This window comes from Lachnellula hyalina (assembly GCF_007821495.1).
Source record: "Lachnellula hyalina strain CBS 185.66 chromosome Unknown contig00001, whole genome shotgun sequence".
Lineage (NCBI taxonomy): Eukaryota > Fungi > Ascomycota > Leotiomycetes > Helotiales > Lachnaceae > Lachnellula > Lachnellula hyalina.
Genome location: NW_022157115.1, coordinates 283929 through 299034, shown reverse-complemented (window position 1 = coordinate 299034; position 15106 = coordinate 283929). Strand labels below are relative to the sequence as shown.

General features: G+C 48.7%; 4 protein-coding genes across 4 annotated transcripts; 2 read left to right on the top strand and 2 right to left on the bottom strand.

Annotated features, from left to right (window-relative positions):
- Positions 1-82: 82 nt before the first annotated feature.
- On the bottom strand, positions 83-2361 carry LHYA1_G000088 (uncharacterized protein; the record flags this gene model as incomplete). Its single annotated transcript, XM_031145082.1, has 5 exons — positions 83-451; positions 515-812; positions 863-1283; positions 1347-1913; positions 2031-2361. The coding sequence occupies 5 exons, from the start codon at positions 2359-2361 to the stop codon at positions 83-85; spliced, it is 1986 nt and encodes a 661-aa protein (XP_031009963.1).
- A 684-nt stretch (positions 2362-3045) lies between these two features.
- On the top strand, positions 3046-4482 carry TSTD2 (Thiosulfate sulfurtransferase/rhodanese-like domain-containing protein; the record flags this gene model as incomplete). Its single annotated transcript, XM_031145081.1, has 2 exons — positions 3046-4359; positions 4411-4482. 2 exons carry the CDS (start codon positions 3046-3048, stop codon positions 4480-4482), a joined length of 1386 nt encoding a protein of 461 aa, XP_031009972.1.
- Positions 4483-7530: 3048 nt separating this feature from the next.
- utp5 (U3 small nucleolar RNA-associated protein) lies at positions 7531-8709 on the bottom strand (the record flags this gene model as incomplete). Its single annotated transcript, XM_031145080.1, has 1 exon — positions 7531-8709. The coding sequence occupies one exon, from the start codon at positions 8707-8709 to the stop codon at positions 7531-7533; it is 1179 nt and encodes a 392-aa protein (XP_031009971.1).
- Positions 8710-10153: 1444 nt separating this feature from the next.
- BDF1 (Bromodomain-containing factor 1 protein) lies at positions 10154-13210 on the top strand (the record flags this gene model as incomplete). Its single annotated transcript, XM_031145079.1, has 4 exons — positions 10154-10248; positions 10368-12759; positions 12812-13097; positions 13149-13210. The coding sequence occupies 4 exons, from the start codon at positions 10154-10156 to the stop codon at positions 13208-13210; spliced, it is 2835 nt and encodes a 944-aa protein (XP_031009970.1).
- Positions 13211-15106: the final 1896 nt, after the last annotated feature.

Below are 15106 nucleotides of genomic sequence, written 5' to 3'. Positions count from 1 at the left end.
GAGGCAATCAAAGCCTAGTTATATTCCATTACGCCCAAAACACCTCATTGCAACGCCACCAGGGTTTCCAATTGCACCCTATCTATGGATTGAAATCCATCCAAGACCCTTGAGTCCAATCTATAGTATTGAGCCAATCCATATCCGGGGAGGCATCGAAAGACGGGAGCATGGTCTGTTCGAACGGCGCATCCATCTCACTTGATCTCTGTGTGTCGGTCGAGGGTGGCTCTAAGACACGGTCCAACACTCTCCGTATCACGATCTTGAGGCGATTTGCTAGTCGATGGTTACCGTCGGTGGGCCTGATCCATTCGAGGAATCCGATGAACAGCGTTAGCTTCTGGATGGCGTCTGAACGAGAGAATCCGAGGTAGTTCTGAGGCATGGAACTGTTTTTTAGTAGCTCAACGCATATCACGCCTGCAGCTGGTATTCCGTAGAATGTAATCTGTTTTGCAAGTTAGCTTCTAATGGATGAATGTGCGATCGTTGGTAGATAGTTATGACTTACAATCCAGTCAAAAGAACTGGTGAAAGGGGCAAGCTTATCTCGCTCCATCCAAAACATCAAAGACATGTCTAATAGTTCCATGGCTGTATTGAAGAGCCTTTCCTCGTTGGGAAATCCTCGAGCTATCGAAACTCGGTCGACAAGGAACAGGTTTTGCAGGTAGTCATTTATAATACAGGCCTGGGCAAATAATTCTTTGCCATTACTTTCTTTAGGTATCTTTCGATCAGCATCGGTATAGTATTGAAGCTGGTCTGGAAGCCCGTCCAAAACTTGTTTGGACCGGAGACGTAATTCTCTGTAAACGTTTAGTGACGGTTCAATACGAAGAAGGGCGAGGTAATTTACTCTACACGCTCTTCTGTGACCAAAACGTTAACACCCAAAGCTATCTCAAGGATTTCTTCCCGGACAGAACAAAGTTGCCACGTGGCTCGACAGATGCTGATGTCGTACATATTACCTGATGTGTTCCACCCATCGGCATCTAGTCGGCTAACTACGACGGAAAACGCATGTGGTGGCAAGAATAGTTCTTCGTCGGCGATGTCGAGGCATGGTTTGACGTCACAATAAAGACGACCCATCATTGGTGGTATCCCATTTAGAGCTGAATGCGTCTTATCTAGAAAATAAACCCCAGAAAAGATTCGACGCTTGTACTCTGAAGCAGTGGTAATAGGGGTGTTGGCATAATCTGGAAGCCTGTGAAGTCCTGCGGTAATCGTGATTGTGATCATATCTCCATGTCTAAGGCTCATTGAGTAACCTAGTGCCAGAATCAGAGCTTTCTCGCATAAATCAACAGGCAACTAGAACCGTAATGACTTACCTTCGTCTCCTGTACACTGACTCTCCAGAATACTGAGGTTGAAGGAGAGTGCCACTACTATTTCATTTACTGTCTCTGAAAAGTGGCACATTTTACGGCAAATGTCTGCACATTCTTTCATTCTCCAAGCAGTCTCTTTTCTATCTCGATCATGGTTTTCAGGCACTTTGAAAAGCGGGTCCCAGTCTTGCAGACTAAGATAGGCCTTTCCCAAGAAACAGAAAAATAATCCGACCATTTCCATTCGGAGATTTGGCCCCGTGAACGTATTTAACCATTCAAGTCCATCTTCAGGAGTTGGTGGTAAAGGATTCTCCTCGTTCTGGAATAACAACTCTGCAATTGGAGCAAGTTTTTCATTTGACCGAGGCCCGGCAAGCAGTGTTCCGAATGTTGCCCAAAGGTTCGTAATGCAATGCTTCATCATAGTTGGATTGATAGTAGTTTTCGTAAGAGTGCTAAGCGTAGCGAGAAGAGTCTCACATATACCTTTGGATGGAATATTATAGAGTGCTCTAATGACTTCTTTTGAACGCATAGTAGGACCTTCGGGTCTCTCTCTACCCACTAGAGACATGAGTCAGCCTTGTAAATGATCTTGGAGTTTAACAAATAGATAAACGATTTTGCATGGTGGTAATTAGGAAGAATGAGGAAGAACCAGAAGCAAAGATCAGTCCATACAAAGAGGTTGTCCATATTTCCATGCGCCAGGATGTTGCCTGACCTCCTCCCCAAGTCCAAGTAAATCTTCACTTGCTGTAGCTTGATGCTCCAAGAACACTGCCCCAAAACTGGTTGGTCCATAATATCGTGCCGATCGGGGATAGACGGCCACTTTCCAGTGCTCACTGTCCTCTCGAGGAGGTCGGTTAGTTACAACTTTCTGGCTCCCAGCCTTTCCGCCCTCTGGATTAGGACCGGGGTACAGAGCAACCTCGGGTACGGGATTTGATGAAGTGTCTGAAGTGATTTGAAGATCCGACAAGCCTATTGGGGCACGAGCTCGTGTCATCGGTGCCGGATGGTATATGCATTTCTCTGTAGTCTTCCGTCTCACACATCTTCCACAGAAAGGGCTCCCGTGATCACAGGCTAACTTTCCCTTACGGCAAGGCTCACATGCTTGCCTTTTGCCGTTTCGACGGTACCCGATTGCCCCTTGTCCTGGTGGCATTTCGAGTGAGTCCATCAACACAAACACAAGTTGACCAGAATCTTCAGAATAAGTGGGATTCCAGGCTCCAGGCAGGAGATGGAAGAATTGGTATCGGGAAAAGGCATACAGAAGAGCCCAAGATTTACAGCCATGCTCAAGCCGTCTGTCTTGAGGTTCTTACTCGAGGAAGAAGATGAAATCCTACCAAAATTTCGAGTCACCCTACTTCGGATATATCACTCGGCCGGTCGTCGCTGCGGCGAGGTTGTTAGTGGATCTGGACGCACGTGATCTCAAATGAAATCAATAAAATTGTTACAGCCGTTTGTAAGTTTTCTTTTTGATCAAACATTCTTTCCAATTGGCTGACGGAAACACAGGCAAGAGAATCCAAGTTTTGGTTGTAACGTGGCGTGTTTAGTAAATATTCTCCTCCAACGACATTTAAACTTTGTTGCCTCCAAAAACGTAGAACCAGTTACTGTACAATAGCACAACACAGTAAGTTCCGAACAATAATATTATTTCAACTCTACAACCATGAAGGAGTTCTCCACCGAGAAGGCACCAGATATCTCTAGAAGCCAGGTTGACATCCCAAAGTCTCGACGTCTGCCAAACGGCTTCTCAGACCCCGTTTCCTTCACATGCACCTGCCCAGCATCCTCGAGCCCAGACGGTGGTCAAGTCCTCCTCTTCTACCGCTACTTCGCCGCCTCGCCCGCCTTACCAAATACTCAAGTCTCGCAAGAAAATTTAACATCCCTCGAATCCTTCCACACCAACCTCACCCAAAAACACTCCATCGGCGGGAAAATCCGCATCGCACAAGAAGGCTTCAACATAACCGTCGGTGGAACCAAGGAAAGTATTTTCGCCTATACACAAGCTTGTATTGCGCACTGGTCATTCTCCAATCTCGATCTAGACACAGCGCAGAAACAGCGCGAGTTCTTCAAGCCGACCCCAGGAGGCTGCTCCTGTGTCTTCGGCGGCGCGCCAGCGTCAGTTCGTGTCACGGCCGAAATTACGCCCATGGGTGTGACGAACTATCTTCCTTCGTCTTGGGATTCTATTGAAGTGTTGACCCCAGAGGAGTTTCATGAGAGATGTCATGCGGAGCCGAATACGCTGCTGCTGGATGTGAGGAATCATTATGAGTCCCGGATTGGATATTTTGTTGATCCGAGGACGGGGGAGCCGGCGCTGCGACCGCAGATTAGGCGCTTTAGTCAGTGGCCGCAGTATGTTAATCGGCGGATGGTGGGGGAGGAGAAGGGAGAGAGACAGATTTTGACCTTTTGTACGGGTGGCATTAGGTGTGAGAAGGGAGCGAGGTTTCTACAGGAGAGGACGGGGGATAGGGTTGCTACGCTTAAGGGGGGAATTGCGGGGTATTTGATGTGGATGGATGAGGAGATTGAACAGGGGAGGAAAAGACCAGAAGAGAGTTTGTTCAAGGGACGGAACTTCGTGTTTGATGCGAGAGGCTCGACGACCTTGGAGGAAGATGACAAGATTGAGCCTGTGGCGAAATGCCATGTTTGCACGAATTCTTCGGATAGGTTGGGCAAGTGTCGTTCCAAGGGCTGTCATTTGGTTCTAGTTGTCTGTGCTGCTTGCGAGCTTTCAGATGATCCGAGATGTTGTCAGAGCTGTCTTGATATGGATGTTCTCGCCCAAGCAGATGGGAACCCGGATACGAACTCTAGATCCAGGCCAATTTGTTCTTGTGAGAAGGAGCGGGAAGCAAATTTGTGGGGAGAGTACGTGAAGCTTCCAAAACAACAGAAGACGAGAAAGGGGACTCGGAAGGGACTTCGGGATGGCGTGAATATGAATATTCAAGTCCAGGTTATTGATTGAAGAGGTCGAATGAGTTTGAATCTCTTGTATATTCAATAGTCACTGGATTCATCGATGGGAATCCCCAATGAGCTGAAGGCCGCGTTTGGAGTTAATGTCCAAGCAACGTAAGCGATGATGAATATCTTGCGAAGCGCTGAAAATCATATCGATAGAGGCGTGGCCAACAGTCGAAAATTCCGCCTTTGGAGGAGGATCAATGGCGTGCTGTCTCCATGGGTTCTGAAACCTAAAGTTGCAGTAACAAGCCCTTTTACCAGGTTCCACAAGCCTGGTGCGCGTTGCACTGTCTTCACTGAGAGGCATCATCAAACAGAGCAGGATTCTGAAGACGGCAAATATATCAACTCTTAAATGGGTATCCATACGATATACAAAAATGGTATATACAAGGTCTCTCTCGACCAAAACGCCAGCTTCATGAGCGTACATCTTTTCCAACTCCAGAAAAGGCCTATGACCAACCTCCAACTCCACCCAAGATACACAAAAGAAAACAAAACCACAAATAATATCTACGCAGCGCCCCCCATCTTCCCCGACCAAAAGCCATGCGGTTTAACGTTACTCGCCACCTTTGCCACCCTCGCCCTCTCGCTCCCCCCGCTCCCCACCAGCACCGCAACCTCTTTCCCCATCACCTTCTGCGCCCTAGCACCGACCCCCCACGCATCCCACCAAAGCCACATATCCGGCTCCGCACAAACAATCATCCCGTTCACCAACTCTCCCAGCCCGTACGTATCCTCGTCATCATCAGCTTGGTACACACAAGGACGCTCCACATTCTCATATGGGCTGTCGCCTGCACCAAGACCAGAGGCGTCCTTGAGGCCTTCGGACTCCATTTGGTGTTCAATCATGGTGTCGAGGAGGCGGGCGGATAGGTCGTAGTAGAATACGTCTTTGAGCGACCCTGTTTCTACTGTTTTATTTGAGGTTGATGTGGGCGTTGATTCAAGAGATGCAATCGAAGTGCTGGGTTTTAGCTTTGGTTTTGATTTCGCAATAGCAGCTGCTATCGCCGCTTCTTTTGCTGTTGTTTTTGTTGCTGCTGCTGCTTTTATCTCTTCTGGAGATCTAATCCATAGCCCGAGCTTGTTTTCCACCCCTTGGTTCCAGCGCTCCGTTAGGTATGCCGCGTTTTTCTGTTGCTCAGCTATGCTGCTCGGTTTTACGGGCGAAGGGCGTTGAGTGAGCCATCCAGGGGAGACGGAGGGGTCGAGGACTTTGGGTATTATGATTTGGAAAGTGTGCGCAGAACTGTTGATTGGAGCGGTAGAAATGGAAAGTTGAGAAGAGTTGTAATGATTATAAAGGATATCAATTTGGGCGAAGAGCTCGTTGATTCTTTGATCTGTTGTGTTTTTCGCGAGTGCGTAGTCGAGGGACGCGAAGTTATAAATGTCCCAGAAGCCGAGGGAGATGATGAAAAGTGTTTCCTTGGCTAGGGTTGCTGGAGGCGGGAGCGCGATGAAAGATTTGATTTGAGTTTCTAGGTCTGGAAGGAGTGTTATGGGTGTGCTGTTTGGTTCGAGGTTGCTTGGGGAGTTTAGGAGCGAGGCGACGTGAATATTGTTCGAGACCATGGCTCCGTTTGGTGGTTGGGCTGGATAAGCGTCTCTGGGTTGCGTGACGGCGAAGTTCTGGTATGAGGTACAGCTTATCTATTTCTTTTCGTCAGCATCTTCATGATATGATCCGTATCGTCTCATGAAATCCATACCTCATCACACAAAACCTTCGCCCAACTCTTCCCCTTCCCCTCTTCCCCCTCCGATATACTATCATCTGCCCAACTATCCCCAAAAACAATCACCCTCGCACCATTATCATCCCCCCCCCTTCTTGCGCCACCCCAAAACATCCATCGACAACGAACCCCCTAGCCCAATCTTCTTCAAATGCGCATGCACGCGGGACCGGCCGACGAGCAGCATAATCGAAGCGAGCGACAAGACTGTCAGGAATATCGAGACGCCGAGTCGTTTCTTCAACGCCGCCATGTTTCCCTTTTTTTTTCTCCGCAACCACCTTTCCGAATCGATATACGCAGTACTTCAAATGTATAGAAGCACAAGGCTATCACAATGCGCCCGCCAGCCTTGTATTCGCAGTGCTGGAAGCAGCGCTAAGCGTCTTGGCCCACCAGTGACAAAAGCCCGCCAAGAAATCCTTTCCAGGTACCTACGCCTCGCACGTTTTCTTGTCCGACTCGGGCGACTCGGCACGACAGCCTTGCTCTAATATCGCGATAGGTGTAGTGTATAAAATAAACAAAGAGAGAGATAGACGAAAGGAATGACTGAATGACTGATCGTGCGTATATATATATATACGTATGTGTAGGAGCAAATAACGTTTCGAATAAACGACAAAGAAAAGGGAGGGGACATGGAGGGTAGAAAAGGAAAAAACAGAATACGGTTGGCCAAGCCAAGGGACGAACGAGCGTCGAGCGAGCGACAGGACAGGCAAGCGTCGTCAGCGCAGCAAGTGGAGCGGAGATGAATTAATTCGTAAAACATAAAACACCGGGGCTCTATACGCCCGGGACGCCTCGTTCTCGCTCGCTCGGGACGAGCTATCGCGCTCGCAGCAGTTAGTAAAATTACGGATACAGGCAACACGAGCATTATACTTTCTTGGTACTGTAGTAGGTAAGCAGTACGAGTTAGCAGGCAGGCAGACAGGTAGATCTCATAGGTAGCTATCCTATCCTAATTACATTGGCGAGGAAAGGGGAAAGGGTTTTTTTGCGTGGGGGAAGGAACGAGGGAATTCTAAAGTGGACCCTGGATCTTGGTGGGGTCTTTTCTACTCCACAACGTTATTCAGCCTTGTTGTGCGTACGCGGACAGCAAAATATGAAGCGTCTTGATGGCGATCTGACGCGGAAGAGCCACATCATGCTTCTATTTCGCTCCATCCTAATTACTGGGTTCTGCCGCCGGTTTTGTTTCATGGATTGAATAGGAAAAGAGTACAATCATGTGACGAGTATATATTTTTGATCTTGTTCCTATGTGTTCCGAGGTATCATATAGGTATACATCTACATTCTACCTTTTATGCTTTTGAGGCAGCTGCGGGCCATCTTGACCAAAATCACAAACGCCTGACCATGCAACGCCATTTCCAATAACGAAGTGTCCCTTTTCATCTCCTCTTCGACGCAATGCCACTCACTCGCTGCAGTTTTGTTGGTGGCGGTTCCTCATCGCTCTCTTCCTCGGAATCCTCATCGTCGTGATCGACTTCGTCCTCATCTGCTGAGTCGTCATCTGTCTCTTCGGCCTCGGCGTCTATTAAGTTGTCCTGGCCGCTGCTGTCTCCCTCATCCTCTGAATCTGCAATCACGCCGTTGGTCATGGGCATGTCTTCTGAGATTTCGCTGCCATCCAAGATATCCTCTAGATCGCCATTCTGTGCTAGCCGCTGGGGTTTGGCAACGGCCTCCTCGTCATTCTCCTGACCCTCAACATATATCACACCATCGTCCTCATCATCCTCGTCGATTCGGCGGCGCTGGTTCTGCATATTTCTCCGTAGCTCGATCTGTGCTTCCAACATGTCCAACTTCCCCTTCAGAGATAACAGACTTTGTAGACCTTTCGCCCGCTCATCAATGACCCTGTTCAATTCCGCCAGCTTCTTGATTAGATCCTTTTGTGTTGCCAGATATCCACCATGCGAGACCAGTGTCCACTGAACCCACACCATAAGACTCCCTGCTCTGCCCGGTCTTCTATGTAATCTCTCGGCGAGCTTTTGTAATAAGGTGCCTGCGAGAGGCGAGTCGAGACGTTGGATAGTAGCGCGAATGGTATTGACATCGGTAGTATGTAGACAAGATTCCAGGAGAGATATATCGTTGGTCTTGAGTGCTTGAGTAAGAACCGTTCCTAGCGATGCGCCGGAAGGAGGTTGTATTTGCTTGCCTTGCGGGTACGCAAGGGTGCGAGATGAGGGGTCCTCGAATGCGCCAGCTACATCGATCGGTTCAGAGGCATTCGCTCTCACGAGGTCCCCGAAACTTGGTTGGCCGTTCTCTTCGGTGTCGTCGGGGATGGGCTCTGCATCTTCCATGGAGACATCTTCTCCATTTGTGGGTTGTGCCTCGTCCGCACTTTCTTCCTCGGAATCACCTTCCTCACTACTCGAATCGCTCGAGATGTTGACGATCTCTCTTACGCCGTTGAGCTGCGACTTGAAAGCATTTCCACCACCCGATACCACTGTCTTTGAATCATCCAAATTGGTCTTCCCCACAATTTTTGCGTTTTGGCTTGCCTTTGGCTGTGCAAGCTTTTGCGGAAGTTTTCGTTTGGTCGACATGGTAAAATTATTGTATGGGAAAATTTGGGCGATCCGTCGTCGGTATTGCTGATTGATTTGCGTCTAGGAAAAGTAGCAGGCAGTCGAGGGTGGCGTTGGTAGAGCCTGCTGTTTGCTGAGGTCGCTGCCTCGAAGCTGCCATCTAAGAAACTTTTTTTTTTTCGATAACCAATTAATCCGACGATCACGTGGCACGGGGGCTGTTATAGGTTTAGCGGGGAGAAAAAGTGCTTTGACCCAGCTCCATGTACCGGCGCAGTAATAGTGAAAGCAGAGAGTGGGTGTAGCGATTTTAAAGAGCGACAAGGCTTAACGCCTTAGATGCCAGGCGTGACGACAGCTTTTCGCGCATAATCTCGCTTGACCTGCACACGGCCGCTCAGGGGCTGGTGGGTGCAAGAAATGTTCGAGTGGCTACATCAAACAATGACGGGACATGTTTTTTCATTGGATGCACTAGCCCTTGCTGGCGCAGTTCATCCTTACGCTTTTGTCGGAGGCTGGATGGTGAGTGGCTGGATATGGGCAGGGTGGAACAGGCTAAGGCAAGATGCTGGGCGTTCGCTAAATTTGGGGGTTCCCTCATAATACATTTAGGATCTCCTCCCACCGACTCAGAGACGCTCTTCTGTTGAACATTTTGCCCTTTGCGCTCGGCTTCCTATTCGCTGCCGACCCAACTCGACTTCGACCTCTCCCTCACCCTCACCCTCACCACTCGGACCACACCATAATCTATCTGCATTCTCGACCACCGCCCTCGGTCTGCATCTGATTAATTCTTTTATTCTGGAATATTGCCTGCGCATACGAACAAGTAAAATCCCGTATTCTCCGCGTTTCTCGGATTTGCCTCGTCGGTCGTCGGTATATTATTTACAAAAGGGTCTCTTTCGCTAGTAGTACCTCTTCACGCCAACCAAAAACACGAAGACGCGCCCGCTCCTAATAAGAAAAAAAAAAAAGTCGCGTACTCACTCGCATCAACACCGCCACCTCAACTTCATCCTCAACTTCTCGGAGCGCAATCACCTGGCATCTCTAACATTCGTCCAAAATTCACTGCCTATAGGTAGGTGGCGCGCATTCACCCTCGTCAACGTCATTCGAGTCAGAGTCAGGATTTATTTTGCGCCGGGCCAATCGCGGCCGCCTATCCAATCCTAGGCGAGGCTATAAATTCTTCGCGAGGCTGCCTCCATCCCGTCCCCTTCCTCCTCTCCAAAGTCAATACAATTCGTATCGCACCTCGGTGCACCACCACCACCACCGACTTTGAATATATCCATCTGCGCCTGACTAATAAAGTGTCGCATCATCTTGCGCATCCATCTGCGTCACTCTACAATCCAACCCACCCACTCTGAATCGCTTTTTCCTTCAGTAGTCTCGTCGGCACCTACCCGTCGCCTCTCAACGAGGGGTTTGATTGTTGATGGCCGTCATGACCACTGCGCAACCAGAAGGAGTCGCGATTGAGCAGAAGATACAGCCCGTTCCATCATCTGATAAGATGGCTTTGGATTTAGATATCAACGGGTGAGTCTTCCCTTCCTTCAATCTGTATTCATATTTGCCGTCGCTGTTCCCCTTCACTTCTCCTCGTACCTTCTCCTTTCTACTTAGTGTACTCTTATTTATGAATCAAAATGTTACAGAAACTCAAATCGAGATGAGACCCACAACCACGTTGATGCTACCCCTCCTGAAGACGTTCTCCCCAAAACCGCCGATCTCGCCTCGACTTCAGACAATGTTGAAGCCAGCGCGACTAGTACAACTGTGAATGGATTTGCAAATACCGAGGCCTTCACCGACAACCAATCTGTTGAAGCGCCCTCTATCGACAAGCAGTCACCGGCCGCCGCTGAGTCGCAACCCACCGAAGAAATGTCTTCTTTGGCTTTGAACTCTCAACTCCCCAGCACGAATACAACCGCCACCGAAGAGCTGCAGCCCTCAACGTCACCCCATGCGCAGGAACCCAATACATCTGAATTACTTGCCTCGGCAGACTCGGCCATCGAGTTAGCTGTGGAGGACGTTGCCGCACCCTCAACAGTCCTTCCTGTCGTCGAGGCGCAAGAGTCTGACATCCGCCATATATCATCACCACCCATGCAAGCCTCAGAACCGCCGCTACTGGAGCAGACATCGGGTCTGGACTTCGACTTTGACGCCCCAGCGGATCTACCGCAGGGAATGGACAGTGTTGATCAGTCGCTTGGCGCAGATGTCTCTGACCTCGGTACTTCAGGAAACATCCCCGACCTTCCCGACTTTTCTGCCGACGACCAGTTACTGCAGGATGCACCAGGAGATTTTGCTTCTGACGATATACTTCCACTCCGCACAGGCAACGATGCAACTTTTCAACAAGAAGATATTAGTATGAGTGGAGATGGCACAGACAACATTAAGGCTGAGACTGTTGCACCAGCTCCAGTTGCAGATGTATCCATGGCGCCGCCGAAGGTTGCCCGAGAACGCGAGGATGACGACGAGAATGCGCCATCGGCCAAGCGCGCAAAGACCGACGAGACAACTGCTTTGGACCAAGAAATGGCTGACGTACCAGCGGCTCCGAATGGCGAATCTGCTGCCGTCCAGGTAGATTTAAAGCCAATCTCCGACTACGAAATGAGAGAAATCGTCAAGATCCTGAAAAACTCGGCCAAGAGTAAGGATGGGAGAAATTTCGTCAAGCCGGTCGCAGAAATGTGGCCATTGCTGGCTGAGTCTTATACTGCCAAGATCCAGAATCCAGTTGATCTGGCTACAATGGAACAGAGGTTGAAATCTTTTGCTTATCCTAACGTGGATGCAGTCAAAAACGATGCCAGACTTATCGCGAGCAATGCAGCAGAATTCAATGGTCACGCGCATATTGTTGCAGTCTCTGCTCGTGTCGTTGAAAGTTATATCATATCCAGGATTGACAACATCAAGCCTGAGCCCACCCCAGCTCCTAAGAGGGAGAAGGTCAAGAAAGAACCCGCGGTTGCAGCTGCTCCACGAACTGCCCACAGAAGACTTTCCAAGGGTGCTGGTACAAGCGCCGTCAAGGCATCTGCTCCAGCACAGACTTTCGCGCTAGATCCAACGACTAGTACCCCGACGATCCGTCGCGAATTCTCAGGAGAGAGCAGTCGCCCGAAGCGAGAGATTCATCCCCCCAAAAACAAGGATCTTCCATACAATACTGCCACAAGGCCCAAGAACAAGAAGTTTGCCACAGAACTCAAATTCTGCCAAGAGGTGTTGAAAGAGTTGCAAGATCCCAAGCATTATTCATTCGCAAGTGCTTTCTACGTCCCGGTCGATCCTGTCGCTCTGGGCATCCCAAATTACTTCGCGGTCATCAGAAGCCCTATGGATCTTTCAACTGTCGAAAAAAAGCTCAAGGAAGGAAATTATGGAAATGCAAAGGATTTCGAAAAGGACATCAGACAGATCGTTACCAACTGCTACAAATTCAACCCTCCTGGAAATGCTGTCCGAGTACTTGGACAACAATTTGAAGAATTCTTTAATCGGCAATGGGACAAGAAGCAGCAATATTTAGCTGACCATTCACCTGCACCCGCAAGCCATGCTGGCTCGCCTGATTCAGAGGAGGAAGAGAGTGAAGACGATGAAGATGAGGCAGAGAGCGCCCCTGCTAGTAGTACCATGAGCGCAGCTGCCCAACGTCTTATCGAGGAGCAGGGTAAATTGATTGAGATGATGAGAGACAAGAAGACAAGTAAAGACATGATTGATCTGCAACACCAGTTGATCGATCTACTTTCGAAGCAAGTAAAAGAAAACCCATCTCAACCTCGGCCGGCAGCCAAAAAAGCCAAGAAGCCTTCGAGGCCCTCCAAGTCAAAGAAGCCGATTCCGTTGAAGAAGGCCCCTGCGCCAAAGAAAGCAGGTGGAAACCGGCAGCACGCCAAATATATGGGCACATTGGAGAAGGAAGTTATCTCCGCTGGTATTGGCTCCCTCCCTGAAGAATTGTCAAGTCAAGTTTTGGAGATGATCAAGGCGGAGCAGCCAGGTGTTGATGTCAGTTATCCCGAGTTACCCATTATCCTAGCACGTGGCTAACATTTCATAGGTCGGCGACGATGGAACGCTTGAGCTTGACATTGACGTTGTCAGCGTTCCTACCCTCTGGAAAATACACGGCCTAATCATGATACATTGCCCGGAAGTTGACGCAGACATGCGAAAGCAGTTCGAGGCGCGTGATACGCCCCGTGAATTGGCAAAACCTCCAACCAAGAAAAAGAATAAGCCAATGAGCAAGAGTGAGCAGGAGCAAAAGATTGAACTTTTGAAGAGCCGTGAGAGAGAGTTTGCAAACCGACAAGGTTCTGGTTCCCAAGAACCTGTGATGCCCAGTAAGTTTCCGTGTGGACTAGATATAAATCCCAAATACTGACGTGCTCCAGCGGTGGAAGCCCAAGATCCCGAATCCAGTGGTGATGAGGATTCTGATTCAGAGGAGGAATGATCGAATCGTCCACTGCATTCCGAAAACTTATGATCCCTTTTCTCTTCTTCGGTCCCAATAAACTCCCTCCCGACTGTAACATATGCCTCCCTCGAAAATTACGAATCTTGTACATCATCCACCTTTATCTATTCGGCAGTTTATCGTCATTGGGCCTCGACCATGGAATTCCGGTACCCCAAGTCTTGCAAACTTGTGGCGGTTTCAAGGCACTTGCATCAAATAAAGATGACTAGTCTCAGCATTATGCTGTTAACGTTGCTGATTTTCTTTTTTCTTTATGGAATGAGATTGCAGGGCATGATGAGATGGATGATCATCATGAGCACTCGCTCATGCGTCTTGCTTCTTTGCTGCTGCTACTTTGCGTTTGCATCAGGGGAGAGCTGGAATGGAATGGAATGAGGAAAAGCACATTCTGTATGATAGAATTCGAAGGTGGCATTTGCGAAGTTGCGGCCTGCGAATGGAAATGCTAGTCGCAGGGTGGAAACGCTGATAACCCTGCGGAATAGGCAGGAACATGAAATGAAAAAAATAGTAATATGGTTATTGGCTGTCTGAATGTGACGCCTCTCTTGGATATCTTGCCTTGTTTGTCTCGTATAATTTTTGCCGTTTCTTCAATGAAGGACATCATAACCAGCGATAATCCCGCAATACATGACCCCATCCTCATCATCTAACGCCCCTCGCTCTGATCCTTTTCTACCTACACTCACACAACACAACACGACACAACGCTTATTCGCCTCATCTATTCCCTGGCAAAACCTCGGCAACATTCCCAGTCAGCTCAGCCCCAAATCCCTCTCTCCGCCAAAACACCTGCTACGGAATGCATAGATCATGTGATTTACAGGAATTTCAATAATTCGAAGTATCGGATTATAATTGAAAAGCACTTGGCAAGATGTCGTATGCCAAATAGATGGAATAGAATTGATCTGAGTGATTAATTGAAAAATGATAAATGGGAAGGATAAGTGTTAAAGTAGGTAGCGAGGAGCTTGGCTTGAATGAAGTTCTTGGATATACAGAGTCTAGTCAGTAAATGGGAAGAATACCGGTACGGATGTGTAGTGTAGCGTATCTTGTATGTGGAAGGTGGGGATGTAGGTATGTATGGTTAGTGCGTGTAGGAGCGCGCTTGCTTGCTGAGTGAACATTTTGCCTTTTTCGGGGAATGGGTTGGGGGGATTGGGCGAGGAGGTGGGGGGGTTGTGAATGTGAGGGGGAATGTGATGGGAAAGCTAAATCGGATCGGATAGCTGTTGCTATGCTATGCTATGCAAGCGATCCTTGATCAGGAAGAAGCATCTGCGACAAGCTCTTAGACTCAATGTTGATTTTTCGTCAGATCTTCCAGCATCTCTACTGTATGGGACGCTCTCTCAAGGAAAGGAAGGATCGATGCCGTGACACGTGATGAACCCCTTTCACAGTACCTCGCCTAGTTGAATAAAGGTCCACATGGAATTTGTAACGACAACAACCTTGAATACCTCTGGATGAGCCCAAGTCTTGCTGGGATTGTCCATCTCCTGATATCAAGATTTTCAACCCTCTGTTCAGGACTTCAGTTACCCACTTCTCCGGGCTCGTTGATCATCCATGCACTTCACTCGAGCATGCCAGGTTCTCTTTCGAGGCAAGAGTGTAGTATATAAGTCTGTCCTCTCGGATGCATGTGGAGTAGTTGAGTGTATATCCCAGATTCGAGAGTTTTCGGGACGTTGTCTCCTGGGATCGTCGCGGAGAGTTCACATCTCTCGGGCGAGAGGAAACTTCTTTCCATGCCTGCTTAGATGTTAGCTGAAGACATTAGAGATACTGGCAAGCACTTACCATGGTTTAGATATTGACGGCGAGTTATTGATACCTTTAGGAGCGGAG